Here is a 20,545-nt window from a genome sequence, read left to right on the forward strand (position 1 = left end):
CGTGAATCTCGGAAATTCCGCACCTTTGGGGAGGCCCGACGCCGGAGTGGTTGGCACCACTCCCCTACGCCGGGGCCCCCCGACCCGCCGCGTAGGGGAGAATCCCGCCCCAGGTCTCCAACTTAGCTTTCTTTGGGTCTCTGGAAAGTATCCCACTCAGGCACTGTGTTAGTGGTGGAGAGAATGAATGTTTAAGGTGATGAATGGGGTGCCAATCCTGGATGGGGTTGAGCTTCTTGTGTGTTGTCAGAGCCGCACTAATCCAGGCAAATGGAGAGTATTCTGGCACACTCCTGATTTGCACGTTGCAGATGGTGGACAGGCTTTAAGGAGTCAGGAAGTGAATTACTCACTGCAGAATTCCCAGCATCTGATTTGCACTCGTAGCTACGACTATCGTATGTACCGATGAACAGCCAATTCTTCAGCCAGCTGGCAGCCTCCTCATCAGCCTGGTGTAGGGCAGTGGGACGGTCACTGAAGCACAGATCGGGGCACCAGTCAATTACACGCACCTAGGTTTACACTTTGCCACAATTGCACAGGAGTGAGTACCGGTGTTCACAATGGAAGAGGTTGTTGTGGCAGCGTTCAACTCCAGTGCGCTACCTGTTCAGTTTGACCCATTAGCCACATGCGAGGTGGAAGCCTGGGATTTCCAACGTGGGATCATTAACCAAGTACTGATTCTCTGGCTGTTGTTGGTGTTGGTGTTGTCCTGCAGGTTCTTCCACAGGTCCACACCAGAACTGCCTAGCTCGGGCAGATTGGCCGTCTTGAGATGAGGCATTTTCTGGGTGGATGGCTGATATCGTCTACCAATGGCAGATTTGGAGTTTTGTGCACTCTTTCTAGCCATCGTGCTGTGCTAACTACATGATAGATTGTGGTGACGCAATGCAGCACAGCACAACTAGGCAATGTGTTTGTTGACCAGATTACTCGCGAGATGTTCTTCATGGTCTCATTCAGCTAAACATCTACCAGTTTGCAGACAGAAGCACAGTACTCAGCTACTCTCATAGATGTTGTGTTTATATCTCTGGCCCAGTAAGGGCTGGTTTAGCACAGTGGGCTAAACAGCTAGCTTGTAATGCTGAAGAAAACAGCAGCGCAGGTTCAATTTGTGTGCCGGCCTCCCCGAACAGGCGCCGGAATGTGGCGACTCGGGGCTTTTCACAGTAACTTCAGTGAAGCCTACTTATGACAATAAATGATTATTATTATGTTTCGTTTCTGGCAAATGGTAACCCCAGGATGTTGACAGTGGTGGCTTCAACTATGGTAATGCCATTGATTGTCAAGGGGAGATGGTTACATTCTCTTTCATTGGAAATGGTTATTGCCTGGTACATGTTTGGTATAAATGTTGCTTGCCTGCCATTTATCAGCCCAAGCCTGAATGTCGTCCAAATCTTGTTGCATGTGAACACGGACTGCTTCAATTACCAAGCCAATTAACTCAATATTTGTAAGTGAGCAAATAGTATGGGCTATATTTTTCAACAGTGATTGATTTAGTCTTCATGAAGCAGAAAATAGCATCCTATTGTTTAATTTATAGGTTTTCAAACTGGGTTCTGGTGTCCTAGGCAATCCACAAGGAATCAGTAAGTCCTGTGCCCATTTGTGACTCAGTTTCAAGCTATTAACGCACAGTAATGGAAATTATTTTTTAAACAATTAAACCATCATTTCCTTTTGGATTACATTATTGCGAAGGTTCGAGTAAGAGCTTGCCTTTGAGACTGACTCAACAAGTTCCCGGTTCCATTATTACAGCAGAAGTTGTTAACCAGCTAACAGTGCTTGTTATTATGAAATACATTGCAACTCATTAGTTAAGAGGAGAATATGTGGCTAATAATCAGGTTTTTTTATTCGTTCATGGAATGTGGGCGTCGTTAGCTGAGCCAGTATTTATTGCCCATCCCGGAGGGCATTTAAGAGTCAACCACATTGCTGTGGATCTGGAGTCACATGTAGGCTAGACGACAGATTTTCTTCGCTAAAGAACATTAGCGAACCAGATGGGTTTTAACGACAATTGACAATGGTTTCATGGTCACCTTTAGACTCTTAAATCCAGATTTTTATCAAATTCAAATTTTACCATCTGCCATGGCAGGACTCGAATCCGGGTCCCCAGGGCATGATTCTGGGTCTCTGGATTACTGTAGTACTGCAGAAGAGTGATGGGTAGCACAGGTGAAATTTTCATGATAAGCACATATATTGAAACTTATCAGACTCTAAAGTACGAAGATAAAAGCCAATTACCACGGATGCTGGAATCGGAAACAAAAGCAGAACATACTGGACAATCTCAGCAGGTCTGACAGCATCTGTGGAAAGAGAATGAAGCTAACATTAAGAGTCATCCAGACTCGAAACTTTAGCTCCCTTCTCTCTCCACAGATGCCGTCAGACCTCCAAAGTGCAGCAACTTTATATCCAGAAAATGCAGGAACTAATCCACGGCCAAGCAAGAGCTCTCAGTAACTGGGATCTCTGAGTTGGATGTACATTTTCCGATCCCAATCTCCTTCAGTTTTCCCTGATGTCCTGGCCAATATTTATCCCTCATTCCAGACCACCATAACTGTATGTCTGGTCATCATCCCATTGTTGTCTGTGGGATCTTAGTCTTGTCACAATTCCTACATTAGAACACTTTAAAATAACTTCATTGGCTGTAGAGCGTTTTGGGACATCATGAGGTTGTGAAAGGTGCTATACAAATGAAACTCTTCCCGTTAGATATTTACAACTATTATCAGTATAATGTTCCTTCCTTTAGCTTGATGGCTTAGACAGTTTGCTACCCGAAGATCAGCCAACAGGAAATGTGCTTTAGTAAGGGAGTGGCTGACTTGGATAATATTTCCTACCCGCCCTGTGGGACTGCAAGGTGTTTTGTCCAGTGTCAAAGCTAAATAATCTAATGAGCACAGTAGAGTTCAAATGATAGCTAAGACTGGCTTGAATTCAGTTTCCTTCGCCAAGTATTCCACAAACTTCTGCTGTTGCTCTAGTCAGGAACTAAATGTTTTATTGCGATGATTATTTTTCTAAAAAAATCAAGAAATACAATGCAGCAATTGAACTTCCGAAACCCCATTTTGGAGCTCAGGGCAATGCTCACAGCATAATGTAAAAAGCGTAGGAAATCAAAGTATACCAAATAGGAGAATAATTGATCTTATCCAGTTCTGCAGAAGTTGCCAACCTGAATATAAATCAACCTTTCTGGTTCAATATAGTGCATATTAATTTTAAAATAAAATTCAGATGTGGGCATCACTGGCAAGACTGCCAATCCCAAGTTGCCCTGAGAAGGTGTTAGCGCGCCTTCTATTCAAATTGTTGCAGTTCTTTGTAGCGGTTTGATAAAAGTGCATTGCCAGCTCGGCTACTTGGGAGGAAGTTAAGAGATGGTTTCCTCACCTGTTTTAGGAGCCGTTCCCTCTCCTCCTGTGGCGATCCCATACTCTTATCCTCTGCAACCATCTGACTTCGGTGAGTTTCCAGCTCATGCAGCTTTTCATATAGCACCACAGCTTCCTGCTTCACCTGGGAATGTGCTATCTCCTGTGAAAATATACACAGTTTGAATTTTATGCACTACCTTACATCACTTCTTTCTCACATTACAATTAATGTTGGAAAAATGTAATAATGACAGCAAGTGTGGAATTAGAATAGGTGTCAAGCTTGTCCACATGCATTCGCATAAATAAAAATGTTTGGCCATTACAATTGCGATCTGGATAGTCCCTTGTTAACATACAATAAAGTTTATTTACTGAAAAATGAGCTTACAATGTTCTTGCAATCTCCTGCTGCCCAACAATATCAATCACCATTATGGTGTCTGCTGCTCAATAGAAATATTTTAGGTTATTTAAATTTGAGATGTGGTCAGTATTCAGCCTATTTAATGCAATAATTCAGTGAATCTGAATTATAGCCTTCAGCTTGGTTTCTGCTAATGTTCAGAATCCCGACTCTTGCAGTTGGCAAGTTACTCAAGAGTTGCCAAATTGTATTACGGTTTGATAGCTGTAAATACTGTGGCTACAAGGGTAGTCAAAGGCTAGGAATCCTACGGCGAGTAATTCACCTCCTGACTCCCCAAAGTCTGTTCACCATCAACCAGGCACAAGTCAGGAGTGTGATGGAATACTCTCCACTTGCCTGGATGAGTTCAGCTCAAACAATACTCAAGAAGCTCAACGCCATCCAAGACAAAGCAGTCCACTTGATTGCTCCCCCTTCCACATAAATTCACCCCCTCCACCACCGGCGCACAGTGACAGCCGTGTGTACCATCTACAAGGTGCACTGCAGTAACTCGCCAAGGCTCCTTTGACAGCATCTTTCAAACCCACGACCACCTAGAAGGACAAGAGCAGCAAATAATTGGGAACCTGGAGGTTCCCCTTCCAAGTCCCTCACAACCCTGACTTGGAAATATATCACCGTTCCTTCACTGTCGCTGGGGCTAAATACTGGAACTCCCTCCGTAACAGCACTGAGAGTGGACCTACACCTCAGGGACTGGAGCGGTTCAAGAAGGCAGCTCACCACCACCTTCTGAAGGGCAACTAGGATAGGCAATAAATGCTGGCCTAACCCAGTGACGCCCACATCCTGCAAATGAATAAAAATCTCACTTTACAACATTTTCAGTTTATAGATAAAATTGCATTTAATACTATTGCTGTTACAAAGGGGAAGGAGAATGTTTCTTACTGTTCCAATTTTTTGGTGAGGCAGTGCTATGTACTATCGCTGGAACAGGTGTGAATGGGCAGTAGCCTTCACTACGACAAGCCACTAAAACTGCAAGTGCTCTTGACGAACATTCTCACAAAGGTAGATCTTTCTGTGAGTAACTGTAGAATATCCTCATTACACTCCCAGACATGTGGCATCAAGAGTTGGGACAAGCTACATCACTATAAGGTCCATAAATTTAAGATAGTTACTAATAAACTGAGTAAGGGATTCAGGAAAAGCTTCTTTACACAGAGTGTTTAGAATGCAGAACTCATTCCACATTCCACAAGTGAATACATAGAACATACCAGCACAGTACAGGCCCTTCGGCCCTCGATGTTGCGCCGACCTGTGAAACCCCTCTAAAGCCCATCTACATTATTCCCTTATCATCCATATGTCTATCCAATGACCATTTGAATGCCCTTAGTGTTGGTGAGTCCACTACTGTTGCTGGCAGGGCATTCCACGCCCTTACTACTCTCTGAGTAAAGAACCTACCTCTGACATCTGTCCTCTATCTATCTCCCCTCAATTTAAAGCTATGTCCCCTTGTGCTGGACATCACCATCCGAGGAAAACCACAGATGCCTTAAGGGGAATCCAGATAAACACACGAGGGAGAAAGGAATAGAAGGATATGTTGATGGGGATAGACATAGAGGAGTGGGAAGAGGCTTTCATGGGGGCATAAACGGCAGCATGGGCCAGTTAGGCCAAATGGTCTGTTTCGGAGCTGCCCAGTCAATCACATGAACCTGCCTCCCATCCATTGACTCCATCTAACCTCCTGCTGCCTGGGGAAAGCGGGCAGCATAATCAAAGAGCCCTCCCACCCGGCTTACTCACTCTTCCAACTTCTTCCATCGGACAGGAGATACAGAAGCCTGAGAACACGCACGAACAGACTTAAAAACAGCTTCTTCCCGCTGTTACCAGACTCCTAAATGACCCTCATAGACCGACCTGATTAACACTACACCCTGTATGCTTCATCCGATGCCAGTGTTTATGTAGTTACATTGTATACCTTGTGTTGCCCTATTATGTATTTTCTTTTATTTCCTTTTCTTTTCATGTACTTAATGATCTGAATGAGCTGCTCGCAGAAAAATACTTTTCACTATACCTCGGTACAAGTGACAATAAATAAATCCAATCCAATCCAAATACATTGCCACTAAATTATTTAGTGATTGTGTTGCAGCTCAGAAGGTGCCGCACCGCTGCATAACTTACAAGTTTAAAAGGATTTTTTTCCACTTGGGCCCATGCCACATTCTGCACATCAGACATATATGGCGGGGATTCTCCTTTCCAAGGACTAAGTCCCCAAGCCAGCGGGAAAACCGGCGGCAACCACTCCGGCGTTAACAGCCCCCAAAAGTGTGGAATTCTCTGCATTTTCTGGGGCCAGGCGGACGCCGGATGGGTTGGTGCCGCTTCAGCAGGCGCCGAAGGGACTGCGCGAGTTCACGCATGCGCGGCAGCTCTGCCATGTTTTGGTGCATGCGCGGGGGGTTCTCTTCCCTGCGCCAGCCATGGCGGAGCCATACTAGGGCCGGCGCGGAAGGAAGGAGTGTCCCCACGGCACAGGCCCACCTCTAAATTGGTGGGCCCGATTGCGGGCCAGACCACTGTGCCCCCCCCCCCCCCCCCCCCGAGGTCGGATCCCCTCACGCCCCCGCTGACTTAACAGCCAGGTCCTGCTGTGTGGGACCATGCGTAACACACGCCGGCGGGACTTGCCAGAAACGGACAGCCGCTCGGCCCATCGGGGTCCGAAGAATTGCTGGGCAGGCCGCTGCCAACGCCCCCCCCCCCCGGGTGTGAACCCACCCCTGTCCGAAAAACGGCCCGGAGAATACGGCAGCCGGTGTCGGGGCGGGATTCGCACAGCCCCCCCCGGGGATTCTCCGACCCGGCGGGGGGTTGGAGAACCCGCTGATAAACATGTTGAATGATCAAGAATCGCAATTGATTTTTCTATGAGATAATCAGACTAACGAGACATGATAACTGGAACTAAAAGAATGGTGTAAGTGTTACTAAGTGTTAACTTATAACATTGATTATTACACCACTATACTCTTGCTTTTGCATTGTTATGTCCAGAATTCAAACAGATGAAGGCAGAATATCTTGCACAAAGATGAATTTTGATAGTTTGCTGAACCATTGCATTCATTTGGTATGAAAGTTGGACATTTGTATCTGCCAGGACAAAACGTCTCCAATTCGAAAATGAAATGAAATGAAAATCGCTTATTGTCACGAGTAGGCTTCAATTAAGTTACTGTGAAAAGCCCCTAGTCGCCACATTCCGGCGCCTGTCCGGGGAGGCTGGTACGGGAATCGAACCGTGCTGCTGGCCTGCTTTAAAAGCCAGCGATTTAGCCCAGTGAGCTAAACCAGCCCCATTCTGGCCTTTTGAGCAATCCAATTTTAATCAGTCTACCATTGGCAGCGGTGCCTTCTGCTGACCAGGCCCTGAGCTCGGTAATTCCCTCCCTCCACTTCTCTTTCCTCCTTCATGTTATTCCCTAAAATTTACCTCCTTTACCAAGTTTCTGGCCATCTGACCTAATACCACTACATGGTTCGGTACCAAATTCTGCTTTATAATGCTCCTGTGAAGTGTCCTGGGGTGAACTGATATGGCGCCTGTTACCGTTCACACACTCATTAATCCCTTTTGCGGGTGTTATCTCTCAAACTCATTAGTAGTGATTGTTCGTTGCGTTAAGTGGACTGTTTTTTTCCACTGTAAAATTAAACATTCAATTTGAAGCTGGCATTTTTTTTTTCAGATTGCTTTTTATTCTGCATCAATGAGGCAGATTTGTTGTAATTCCCAGATTCTGAAATTTTCTGAACTTTTAGCAAAGAGCTAACCAGCTGATATTAGAGGTAACTCCGAACAAATGCCAATGGGCATGCTGGTAAAAAAGAACTGATGACCTTTAAAGTCCAATGCTAGCTGAGTATTGTCACTTGGCTATTACTGAGTTTTGAAGTGGATGATCGATATTCAAGCTCAAGATAGATGGCAACCACTGACAGACAGACACAATAGTAATGTCAGGTGATCAAATCTGAAAACAATTCAGATCGAGCAACAATTAAAAAATAATTTTCCTTCTTTGGAAGCCATTATGTTGAAAATCCAGCTGGCTAGAAGAATACCCACCATTATTTACATTGCTACAAGTCGTACGCATTTATTACAAAAATGAAATTTTGTAAAAAGTATGGTGCTAGTTAAATAGGAGGGCAGTGATGTATGTTCTGCAAGACTAATTGCTTTGTAATTAGTAAAATCTATTTACTAGGATATAGGAAAGTCAGAATATAACACTTTTGTTTTCCTAAGGCCAACTCTGATGTTACAACTTGAAAAATTCCAAACCAAAATAGCCCGTTGAATAGTCACTGAATAGTTAAATAAAATACAAATGGAGATGGAAATGTTCAGAACTCTTACAGCCCCCAGGGTTTCCTTCTTCGTGTTTAATATATCCAACTCTTGCTGTCGAGCATCCAACTCCTGAAAACACACAAGGGAAAGGTTTTAACGTAAGATTAAATAGTACCTTCATCAATCTAAACAGCCAGCATTGGACAAACACTGGGCAGACATTAAGGATTTCTATATGACTCTGAGGAATACGAGAGTATTTCTGTGGCAGAATAAAATTATTCCGTAATGTGATTAAGAATATTTGCTACTTCTCCCAAACTGAAAATTTTAGAAATTGTACAACTCTTATTTGAAGCTGGGCAGCACGGTGGCACAGTGGTTAGCATTGTTGCCTGCGGCGCTGAGGACCCGGGTTCGAATCCCGGCCCTGGGTCTCTGTCCGTGTGGAGTTTGCATATTCTCCCCGTGTTTGTGTGGGTTACGCCCCCACAACCCAACAGATGCGCAGGATAGGTGGATTGGCCACCCTAAATTGCCCCTTAATTGGAAAAAATGATTGGCTACTCTAAATTTAAAAAAGAAACTCTTATTTGAAGCTGTTTTACTGTAGCATCTACAAATCAACTGTAAAGGGTTGCTCCACAGAGGCACGAAGGTGAGAAGTTATCAAAGTAAAATTCAGCAAAGTATTTCAGGTCCCTTTGAGCAAGTTGTTCACACTCTCATGGCTTCTTCACACTAACTGCATTACCAATTCCCATCATTGGCATGGTGGGGAGGTTTGTGTGCTCCAAAGGTCCCTTGAATGGTAACGTCAGGAGCCCCTTTCTTCTCGTGGGGCTACCCGTGGTGGCAATATCGGGGAGAAGTGCCAGACAAAGTGCGGTTTAAAATCTCCTCAAAGGCAGAAGAGGCAAAGGAGGACTGTGCATCTCACTGGCAGCGAAGAGGGAAAAGGGCTGCAGTGCCAAGGAGGTCCCAATCACCCCGGATCGACATGTCATTGAAATCTGTCCGCTAACCCAACAGGTCCTTGGTGAGACCACACCTGGAGTATTGCATGCAGTTTTAGTCTCCATACCTAAGAAAGGATATACTTGCCATAGAGGGAGTGCAGTGGAAGTTCACTCTGAAATTGGGATTGACGGGACTCCAATGAGGAGAGATTGGTTCGATTGGGCCTGTATTCGGTAGAATTTAGAAGGCGAGGGGGTGTATAAAATTCTAACAGGACTGGACAGACCAGATGCAGGGTGGATATTTTCCCTGGTTGAGGAATCTAGAACCAGGGGACAGAATCGTAGTATACTGGCTAGACCATTTAGGACTGACATGAGGAAAGATTTCCTCACTGAAAGGGTAGTGAACCTTTAGAATTCTCCACCACAGAATGCTGTTTGAGGCCAAGCCACTGAATGCATTCAAGAAACATATAGATTTGTAAAAAATATTTTAATGGCTTCAAGGGGTATGGAGAGAAAGCAGGAATATGGCATTGAGATAGAGGACCAGCCATAACCATTTTGAGTGGTTGAATAGACTTAAAGGGCTGAATAGCCTCCCCCTGCTCCTAGTTTCTATAATCGTGTGGGTATGATGATGGCCCAAATTCCCCATGTTAAACAAAAGCACATGCAAGCTTCTACCAAGGTCCATTTGCTAACCCCGATTGCGATGGAGAAATGTTGATGAGGGCAGGACTGTGTACCTGGAAGTCCCTAGTCAAAAATCTGCACACAGGCGACAGATTCATGAAGAACAATGGACACTTGTGTTGGGAAAGAGGTGTCTTTGGGAAACGACATCTGTGACTTTTCTTTTCACTCCAAAAGAGGAGGGTGCTAAAAAAAAGGTGCTAAAAATAGGCCGTCCCATCTTTTCTTCGTTGGGGAATCACTCTCTGTGATCACACTCTGTGGGATCATTAACTTTGTGGTTGAAGAAAGAAAACTTTGAATTTTGCAACTTGGAATATCACTCATGGATAATCTCAAGTGTACAATACCAAAATAATCATATACCGTGAAATATCGAGATTTCAAACTGACATCGCCGCCCTTGGTGAGACCTGCTTTCTTTGGGAGGGGCAGTTGCAGAAACAAGCAGTGTTCATGGATTTGACTTTGCCATTCAGAACAGGACCTTGGATGCACTCTCAGAATTTCCATAATTATGTAAACGAAAGGCTCGTGTACCAGTGGTATGCACCAATTCTCAAACTGTTTTCTCCATTGGAATCGCTCTCCCTTACGTGCAACAGGGTCCCACTGCCTTAGAGCCTCCTTTCCTTTACAATCTTCCATGAATAATTCACGTTCCAAATGCATTTTTAAAAAATGTGCATTCTATTCCTTTCAGACCACACAGAACTTCTTTCATCTCTCCAATTCTTTTCACTCCCCTATGTCTCCTGAACCTCTCTTATGCTAACTTGGTTGAGCCAAGTTCCTTCCTACTCCAACTCAATTATCTTTAAAGTAGGTGCAATTATCTTTGAAGTAGTCATAATCTTACCCAGGGCGCAGAGACCTCCAGTCTGTGGCCAACGTACTGGCCGTCAATCACCCTGTCACAATAGTTAAATGTCTCGCCTGTTCTTTAATAATAAAATCAACATTGGACTGTCAGTAAGTGAAGCTTTGCAGATGTGCTGAACTGTATTTTTCTTCATTAACAAGTCACAGGGAGTAGGCAGTATAAGAATAATAACAGGTCCACATGGCCAAAGCAGTTATCGTGCCTAAAATGGTGCCTGCAATATAATTACACCCTTCCACTGTGCATATGCAAAAGGTCTAAGATACTATAAGCACCTCTGAACATATTCTGGATTCTGTGGTATACGCTAAAGCACAAAGTTTGTAACCATTTCGGTAACTAGCTAAACAGGAAAGGTTTATTACAAACAAAACAGGAAAACATTATTGAAACTTCATCCTGTGCAGGCTAGTCAGACATCCCTTTTGAGTGTAGCAATCGGAGGCCAAGAAACAGTTTTATGCTTTTCTGACCAACACAGACAATAACATTACGAGTTTTGTGGACTTAAGTAAATGTAAATAATGAAGCCTTTTCAGTTACATTTGCACATGGTACCCTTCAGTCAGCCTTGACTACGGTTAGTTTGATATCCAAGAAAGTGATGTAGATAAAGTTTCCTGTGAACTAAGCTGACAAACGACACCAATGAGGGCTGCTCCTGCTTGGGGTACCACACTTGAAAAGGAATTCTTGGAGTGCAATTTCCTTTAACCTTCTTGCTCTGAATTGCACTGCAGAGATTTTACAGGGATCCAGAATTCTTGTACATGAGCTGCAGCTGCCAGCGAAGGCGATCTCACTCCAGAAAGCTTTCCATGTCTAAATACATGACGTGGAGAAGCCGACGTTGGACTGGGGTGAGCACAGTAAGTAGTCTTACACCAGGTTAAAGTCCAACAGGTTTGTTTCGAATCACTAGCTTTCAGAGCACTGTTCCTTCCTCGGGTGAACAACACAGCAATTTCACCTGAGGAAGGAACTGTGCTCCGAAAGCTAGTGATTCGAAACAAACCTGTTGGACTTTAAGCTGGTGTTGTAAGACTTCTTAATAAATACATGACAGTAGCCTCGGGCGAACGAATTAAAGGGTCTCAGGAAAAAAAAGAGACAGTGAATTACTGTTCTGTACCACAGCAAAGGGGAACTTCAGGATCCGGAACACAGGATTTTACCGTAACACCCATTGGTATAGTAGTGGAGGGTGAGGGAACAAAATTATAAAATTCAAAACGTGTGTTTTCCGGGATCCCCATATTGTTGGACAATTTGTGCACTGTAACTGACATTCTGCTTAAAAGAAAAATCAGAGAGAATGTGTAAGGAGTGATAAGCCAGAGGATTGGCATCAAGTAGGAAGGAAAAGCCAGTTCAAAAGCATGAATGGAAGGCATTTCCAAAACTAGCCCAAGTGCAAGAGCTGTTATGTTTTTATCCATGTAAAAGTATCAGAATTTATCCCAACATCTTTATAGAAAGCGAGCAACCATTAGGTAAGAAATAGAGGTTAACATTCATGCAAAAGAGTGTTTGAACATTCACTGAATTTGGATTGGAGTCTGTAATGTCAGATACCCTTTAACCCTGTAATAAGTGAAATCTTAAAGTTACATTTTATTATCATGATACTTTTGCTCTCTTTGCTTTACTCGTGCTGATGCTGATGTAGAGAGAGGATACTGCAGGAGATTCAAATGATAATTTGCACCGAAGTCAGAATTGTGTCGGAGTGTCTCCCAGTTAATTCACTGATGAGATGCATCTCCATGTTGTCTTAATCTTGGCCAAATCTTTCAAATTTTCCCAGGTTCCTATATTTTGAACTTTAGGTCATCACTTGCTTCAGGAAAAAGCACCAACCTGCAATAAACGTTCATTAATTGCTTTCATTTTCATATATCTGGCTTGTTTGTCTTCTGCCATGTTTTTGATGATGGTATCTGCCGCTTGCTTTTCTCGTTCAATTTCTTCATCGATAACTCGAATAAGGTCTTCTTTCCTGTAACCAAGAGAAGTTCACAAAACCTGAATCTTTCAATATATTTTAAAGCAACAATCTTAAAATGGACTTCTAACTAGCAAAGAAGAAACTATTATTCAAATGGCTGCCAGTTTGGAGAAATAAAACAAAAATAAATTGCACTGCTTTGTAGATTTTGTGAGGATTTTCATAGAATCACAGACTTTACAATGCAGAAGGAGGCCATTTGGCCCATCAAGTCTGCACGGCCCTTGGAAAGAGCACCCTACTCAAGCCCACACCTCCACCCTGTCCCCCTTTATCCCCGTAACCCCAGCTAATTTTTTGGACACTAAGGGTCAATTTAGCATGGCCAATCCACCTAATCTGCACATCTTTGGGCTGTGGGAGGAAACCGGAGCATCCGGTGGAAACCCACGCAGACACGGGGAGAAAGTGCGACTCCACACAGGCAGTCATCTGAGGCCGGAATTGAACTCGGGTCCATGGAGCTGTGAAACAGCAGTGTTAACCACTATGCCACCGTGCCGCCCTTAAAGCATATTCCATTTCTTTTAGATTGTGAAAATGGGATACTCATGTTTGTGGATATTTACAAGTATGTAGTCAATGTTATTTTTAGTTAACCAGAGAATATGTGGCAACATGAGAGGGACCTCATTTAGTCTACCTATGCTTCTTTCAAATGGCTGACATGAGACGGACCAGCTTCAGGCACGGATTTCCAGCAAAGTTCCGACAGGAACAAGGCCAGGGTCTGTGAATGACTTCATTCAGCCTCTTCGACTTTGGCAGTCCCTCGGGATCGAGGATGATTTGTTTCCACTCAGGTTCAAAGGCTTCTGAAATGGCTGATAAGTCCAATGCCTGATTTGCAGCCTCTGCCATGCGCAGGGCAGGAGGTGCCTGAAGGGTCAGGAACATGAGGTGTTTGAAGGTTTCTGCACTCTCTCCAGGCCTCGACTTTACCTCCAGACACTTCGGATGCAGTCTCTCAATGTGTTCAGTGCCTTCCTGAATGAACCTTCTCTATTTTGGTCGGTCAGAAGCCAGGGTCTCCAGAGGTTGGCAGGAATGTTTGATCTTTTTAGCGATGCTTTGAGGAAGCCCCTAAAGTGTTTCCGCTGTTCTCCAGAGGCTCCTGCTTTGACGGAGTTCCAAGGAACACATGCATGGGGAGTTTGGTGTTCGGCGTACAAACAACAAGTCGTGCCCAGCAGAGCAGGTTTGAGTGATAAGTGCCTCAATGCTGGGCATGTTTGCTTGGGAGAGGATGCTACTGTTGGACTACCTTTCTTGCCATTCGGTTTAGAGGATCTTGCAAAGATACCACTGCAGTACTTTGAGGTGCTTAATGTAGGCTGTCCAAGTCTCCAAAGTATATAGGAACTCGCTGCCTGGTAAACTATTACCCTGGTCTCGGTCCCCAAAATCCCATTTTTTCCGATCAGTCAAAGGCTACACTGGCATGTAGGAGGCATAGATGAATTTCGTTGACTGTCTGCCTTCATCAGGGGAGGCTCCAACATAGAACATAGACATAGAACAGTACAGCACAGAACAGGCCCTTCGGCCCTCAATGTTGTGCCGAGCCATGATCACCCTACTCAACCCACGTATCCACCCTATACCTGTAACCCAACAACCCCCCCCCTTAACCTTACTTTTATTAGGACACTACGGGCAATTTAGCATGGCCAATCCACCTAACCCGCACATCTTTGGACTGTGGGAGGAAACCGGAGCACCCGGAGGAAACCCACGCACACAGGGGGAGGACGTGCAGACTCCGCACAGACAGTGACCCAGCCGGGAATCGAACCTGGGACCCTGGAGCTGTGAAGCATTTATGCTAACCACCATGCTACCCTGCTGCCCCCTATGGAAAATGGTTCACATTTTCCAGGATCTTGCCAATAGCCTTAATCAATGGCTGGGGTGGTTGGGGGGTGGGGGGAATAGGAGGGAAGAGGCACTGTGCTCTGGGAGTTGGTTAGAAGAGGACCTTGGTTTTCAGGTGTTTGCTGAAAGACCATTTTCTTGCAGGCTTCGATAATGATCTGGAGCTCACTTTCTCTGAGTGCACGCACATCTGCATACTGAAACTCAATGACTGAGATTGGAATGGTTTGGGACTGAGGGTGGGATAAGTTGAACAGTTTCCTATCTGTTCTAGAACATAGAACGATACAGCGCAGTACAGGCCCTTCGGCCCACATGGGAAGTCAAAAACTAAAGGCCATCTAACCTACACTATGCCATTATCATCCACTGAAGAAATTGCGAGGCATCTGGATAGAAATTGTCCCATTGGGCAGACGCAGCATGGGTTCGTAAAAGGCAGGTCATGCCTAACTAATTTAGTGGAATTTTTTGAGGACATTACCAGTGCAGTAGATAACGGGGAGCCGATGGATGTGGTATATCTGGATTTCCAGAAAGCCTTTGACAAGGTGCCACACAAAAGGTTGCTGCATAAGATAAAGATGCATGGCATTAAGGGTAAAGTAGTAGCATGGATAGGGGATTGGTTAATTAATAGAAAGCAAAGAGTTGGGATAAATGGGTGTTTCTCTGGTTGGCAATCAGTAGCTAGTGGTGTCCCTCAGGGATCCGTGTTGGGCCCACAATTGTTCACAATTTACATTGATGATTTGGAGTTGGGGACCAAGGGCAATGTGTCCAAGTTTGCAGATGACACTAAGATGAGTGGTAAAGCGAAAAGTGCAGAGGATACTGGAAGTTTGCAGAGGGATTTGGATAGGTTAAGTGAATGGGCTCGGGTCTGGCAGATAGAATACAATGTTGACAAATGTGAGGTTATCCATTTTGGTAGGAATAACAGCAAATGGGATTATTATTTAAACGATAAAATATTAAAGCATGCCGCTGTTCAGAGAGACTTGGGTGTGCTAGTGCATGAGTCACAGAAGGTTGGTTTACAAGTGCAACAGGTGATTAAGAAGGCAAATGGAATTTTGTCCTTCATTGCTAGAGGGATGGAGTTTAAGACTAGGGAGGTTATGTTGCAATTGTATAAGGTGTTAGTGCGGCCACACCTGGAGTATTGTGTTCAGTTTTGGTCTCCTTACTTGAGAAAGGACGTACTGGCGCTGGAGGGTGTGCAGAGGAGATTCACTAGGTTAATCCCAGAGCTGAAGGGGTTGGATTATGAGGAGAGGTTGAGTAGACTGGGACTGTACTCGTTGGAATTTAGAAGAATGAGGGGGGATCTTATAGAAACATTTAAAATTATGAAGGGAATAGATAGGATAGATGCGGGCAGGTTGATTCCACTGGCGGGTGACAGCAGAACTAGGGGACATAGCCTCAAAATAAGGGGAAGTAGATTTAGGACTGAGTTTAGGAGGAACTTCTTCACCCAAAGGGTTGTGAATCTATGGAATTCCTTGCCCAGTGAAGCAGTTGAGGCTCCTTCATTACATGTTTTTAAGGTAAAGATAGATAGTTTTTTGAAGAATAAAGGGATTAAGGGTTATGGTGTTCGGGCCGGAAAGTGGAGCTGAGTCCACAAAAGATCAGCCATGATCTAATTGAATGGCGGAGCAGGCTCGAGGGGCCAGATGGCCTACTCCTGCTCCTAGTTCTTATGTTCTAATCCAATAAACTTTTAAATGCCCTCAATGTTGGCGAGTTCACTACTGTTGCAGGTAGGGCATTCCACGGCCTCACCACTCTTTGCATAAAAAACCTACCTCTGACGTCTGTCCTATATCTATTACCCCTCAATTTAAGGCTATGTCCCCTCGTGCTAGCCACCTCCATCCGCGGGAGAAGGCTCTCGCTGTCCACCCTATCTAACCCTCTGATCATTTTGTATGCCTCTATTAAGTCACCTCTTAACCTTCTTCTCTCTAACGAAAACAACCTCAAGTCCATCAGCCTTTCCTCATAAGATTTTCCCTCCATACCAGGCAACATCCTGGTAAATCTCCTCTGCACCCGTTCCAAAGCTTCCACGTCCTTCCTATAATGAGGCGACCAGAACTGTACGCAATACTCCAAATGCGGCCGTACCAGAGTTTTGTACAGCTGCAACACGACCTCATGGCTCTGGAACTCAATCCCTCTACCAATAAAGGCCAACACACCATAGGCCTTCTTCACAACCCTATCAACCTGGGTGGCAACTTTCAGGGATCTATGTACATGGACACCGAGATCCCTCTGCTCATCCACACTGCCAAGAATTTTACCATTAGCCAAATATTCCGCATTCCTGTTATTCTTTCTAAAGTGAATCACCTCACACTTCTTTACATTAAACTCCATTTGCCAACTCTCAGCCCAGCTCTGCAGCTTATCTATGTCCCTCTGTAACCTGCAACATCCTTCCACACTGTCTACAACTCCACCGATTTTAGTGTCGTCTGCAAATTTACTCACCCTACCTTCTGTGCCCTCCTCTAGGTCATTTATAAAAATGACAAACAGCAACAGCCCCAGAACAGATCCTTGTGGTACGCCACTCGTAACTGAACTCCATTCTGAACATTTGCCATCAACCACCACCCTCTGTCTTCTTTCAACTACCCAATTTCTGATCCACATCTCTAAATCACCCTCAATCCCCAGCCTCCGTATTTTCTGCAATAGACGACCGTGGGGAACCTTATCAAACGCTTTACTGAAATCCATATACACCACATCAACTGCTCTACCCTCGTCTACCTGTTCAGTCACCTTCTCAAAGAACTCGATAAGGTTTGTGAGGCATGACCTACCCTTCACAAAACCATGCTGACTATCCCTAATCATATTATTCCTATCTAGATAATTATAAATCGTATCTCTTATAATCCCCTCCAAGACTTTACCCACAACAGACGTGAGGCTCACCGGCCTATAGTTACCGGGGTTATCTCTACTCCCCTTCTTGAACAAAGGGACCACATTTGCTATCCTCCAGTCCTCTGGCACTATTCCTGTAGCCAATGATGACATAAAAATCAAAGCCAAAGGCTCAGCAATCTCTTCCCTGGCTTCCCAGAGAATCCTAGGATAAATCCCATCAGGCCCTGGGGACTTATCTATTTTCACCTTGTCCAGAATTGCCAACACTTCTTCCCTACGCACCTCAATGCCATCTATTCTAATAGCCTGGGTCTCAGCATTCTCCTCCACAACATTATATTTTTCCTGAGTGAATACTGATGAAAAGTATTCATTTAGTATCTCGCTTATCTCCTCAGCCTCCACACACAACTTCCCACCACTGTCCTTGACTGGCCCTACTCTTACCCTAGTCATTCTTTTATTCCTGACATACCTATAGAAAGCTTTTGGGTTTTCCTTGATCCTACCTGCCAAAGACTTCTCATGTCCCCTCCTTGCTCGTCTTAGCTCTCTCTTTAGATCCTTCCTCGCTTCCTTGTAACTATCAAGCGCCCCAACTGAAACTTCACGCCTCATCTTCACATAGGCCTCCTTCTTCCTCTTAACAAGAGATTCCACTTCTTTGGCAAACCACGGTTCCCTTGCTCGACCCCTTCCTCCCTGCCTGACTGGTACGTACTTATCAAGAACATGCAATAGCTGTTCCTTGAACAAGCTCCACATATCCAGTGTGCCCAACCCTTGCAACCTACTTCTCCAACCTACACATCCTAAGTCATGTCTAATGGCATCATAATTGCCCTTCCCCCAGCTATAACTCTTGCCCTGCGGGGTATACTGATCCCTTTCCATCACTAATGTAAAGGTCACCGAAATGTGGTCACTGTTTCCAAAGTGCTCACCTACCTCCAGATCTAACACCTGGCCTGGTTCATTACCCAAAACCAAATCCAATGTGGCCTCGCCTCTTGTTGGCCTGTCAACATATTGTGTCAGGAAACCCTCCTGCACACATTGTACAAAGAACGACCCATCTAATGTACTTGAACTATATCTTTTCCAGTCAATATTTGGAAAGTTAAAGTCTCCCATAACAACTACCCTGTTACTTTCGCTCTTTTCCAGAATCATCTTCGTCATCCTTTCCTCTACATCCCTAGAACTATTAGGTGGCCTATAGAAAACTCCCAACAGGGCGACCTCTCCTTTCCTGTTTCTAACCTCAGCCCATACTACCTCGGAAGAAGAGTCCCCATCTAGCATCCTTTCCGCCACCGTAATACTGTCCTTGACTAGCAGCGCCACACCTCCCCCTCTTTTGCCCCCTTCTCTGAGCTTACTAAAACACCTAAACCACGGAACCTGCAACAACCATTCCTGTCCCTGCTCTATCCATGTTTCTGAAATGGCCACAACATCGAAGTCCCAGGTACCAACCCATGCTGCCAGTTCCCCTACCTTATTTCGTATACTCCTGGCATTGAAGTAGACACACTTCAAACCACCTACCTGAACACTGGCACCCTCCTGCGAAGTCAAATCTGTGCTCCTGACCTCTATACTCTCAATCTCCCGTACCCCAAAACTACAATCCAGGTTCCCATGCCCCTGTTCTGTAGATTATCTCCTTGTAGGAGAGTAATTTGCTGGAAGTGAGGTGCAGCATTGCAGCAAGGAAATGGTAGAAGACGGTTGGTGCAAGGATACAACATTTTTTGACCTTGAAGGAAATGATGGTGGAATCTATGGAATCCCGACAGAGCAGAAGGAGCCTAAGCGGCCCGTAGAGTCTGCACCAACCATCTGAAAGAGCACCCTAACCTGGGCACACTCCTGCGCCCTATCCCTGTAACCCCACCTAACCGTTGGGACACTAAGGGGCAATTTAGCATGACCAATCCACCTAACCTTCACATTTTTGGACTGTGGGACAGTCCATTCAATTGACAAGAGCACACAATGAAACCCACGTACACGCGGGGAGAACGTACAAACTCCAAACATACAGGCACCGAAGGTCGGAATCAAACCCGGGTCCTTGGTGCTGCGAGGCAGCAGTGCTAATCACTGAGCTACCGTGCTGCCCCCTTTATAGAAGGAGGCCATTCGGCTCATCAAGTCTGCACTGGCCATCCAAAAGAGTACCCTATTTGTGCCTGCTCCCCCGCCACAACCCCACCTAACCTTTGGATACCCACAGGCAATTTAGCATGACCAATCCACCTAACCTGCACAACTTTGGACTGTGGGAGAAAATCGGAGCACCCGGAGGAAACCCACGCAGACACGGGAAGAATGTGCAAACTCCGCACCGTCGCCAACCAAAGTCAGAATTGAACCCGGGTCCCTGGGGCTGTAAGGCAGCAGTGCTAACCACTGTGCCACCGTGTCGCCCCCGGGTTGCAGTAACGTGACATGACTGGTAACCCAGAGGTCCAGGTTAATGCTCCCAGGACAACTGGTAGAATTTGAACTCAATTAATAAAATCTGGGCTTGGAAGCTGGTCTTAATTATGGTAACCATGAAACTTCAATTGTCGTAAAAACAATGTCCTTTAGGGAATGATTCAGTGGAAATTATTCAGGTAACCGCTATCCCATGGAAGTTAATCAGGAGTAAAATTTTATTTTAAAACCTGAAAACGACCAAATTCTTAAATAGTTATCAAAATTAAATTTTACATTAAGGAATAGAACATTTAAATATATTCATCTCAAAAACTGGAATATATGTCAATACTTACATTCTAAAAGAACAAATCATTGTTGTGATACTTTCAAATGTAATAACATCAACAAATCGAGTAAAGCACCATGGTAAATCATTAACTGAAATACATTACTACAGTGCATGCTTAACTAGCAATTCAATTCACATGCAACATTTTCAGGACATAGGTCATCACAAAACAGTTTACAATATATGAACTGCTTGCTAATTAAATCAGAAAGGCACAAGTTGACCA

At 44.7% G+C, this 20,545-nt stretch overlaps 1 protein-coding gene across 3 annotated transcripts in view; it reads right to left on the reverse strand.

Moving 5' to 3' along the window:
* Positions 1-20,545, reverse strand: part of ift74 (intraflagellar transport 74) — an 89,928-nt gene that overhangs the window by 41,316 nt on the left and 28,067 nt on the right. For all 3 annotated transcript variants that reach the window (XM_038804026.1, XM_038804025.1, XM_038804027.1), the window contains exons 8-10: positions 12,602-12,740; positions 8,267-8,329; positions 3,448-3,591 (exon numbers count right to left, since the gene is read on the reverse strand). In XM_038804026.1, coding sequence (XP_038659954.1) covers positions 3,448-3,591; positions 8,267-8,329; positions 12,602-12,740 — 346 coding nt within the window. The remainder of the gene's footprint in view (positions 1-3,447; positions 3,592-8,266; positions 8,330-12,601; positions 12,741-20,545) is intronic.

This window comes from Scyliorhinus canicula, chromosome 8 (assembly GCF_902713615.1).
Source record: "Scyliorhinus canicula chromosome 8, sScyCan1.1, whole genome shotgun sequence".
Lineage (NCBI taxonomy): Eukaryota > Metazoa > Chordata > Chondrichthyes > Carcharhiniformes > Scyliorhinidae > Scyliorhinus > Scyliorhinus canicula.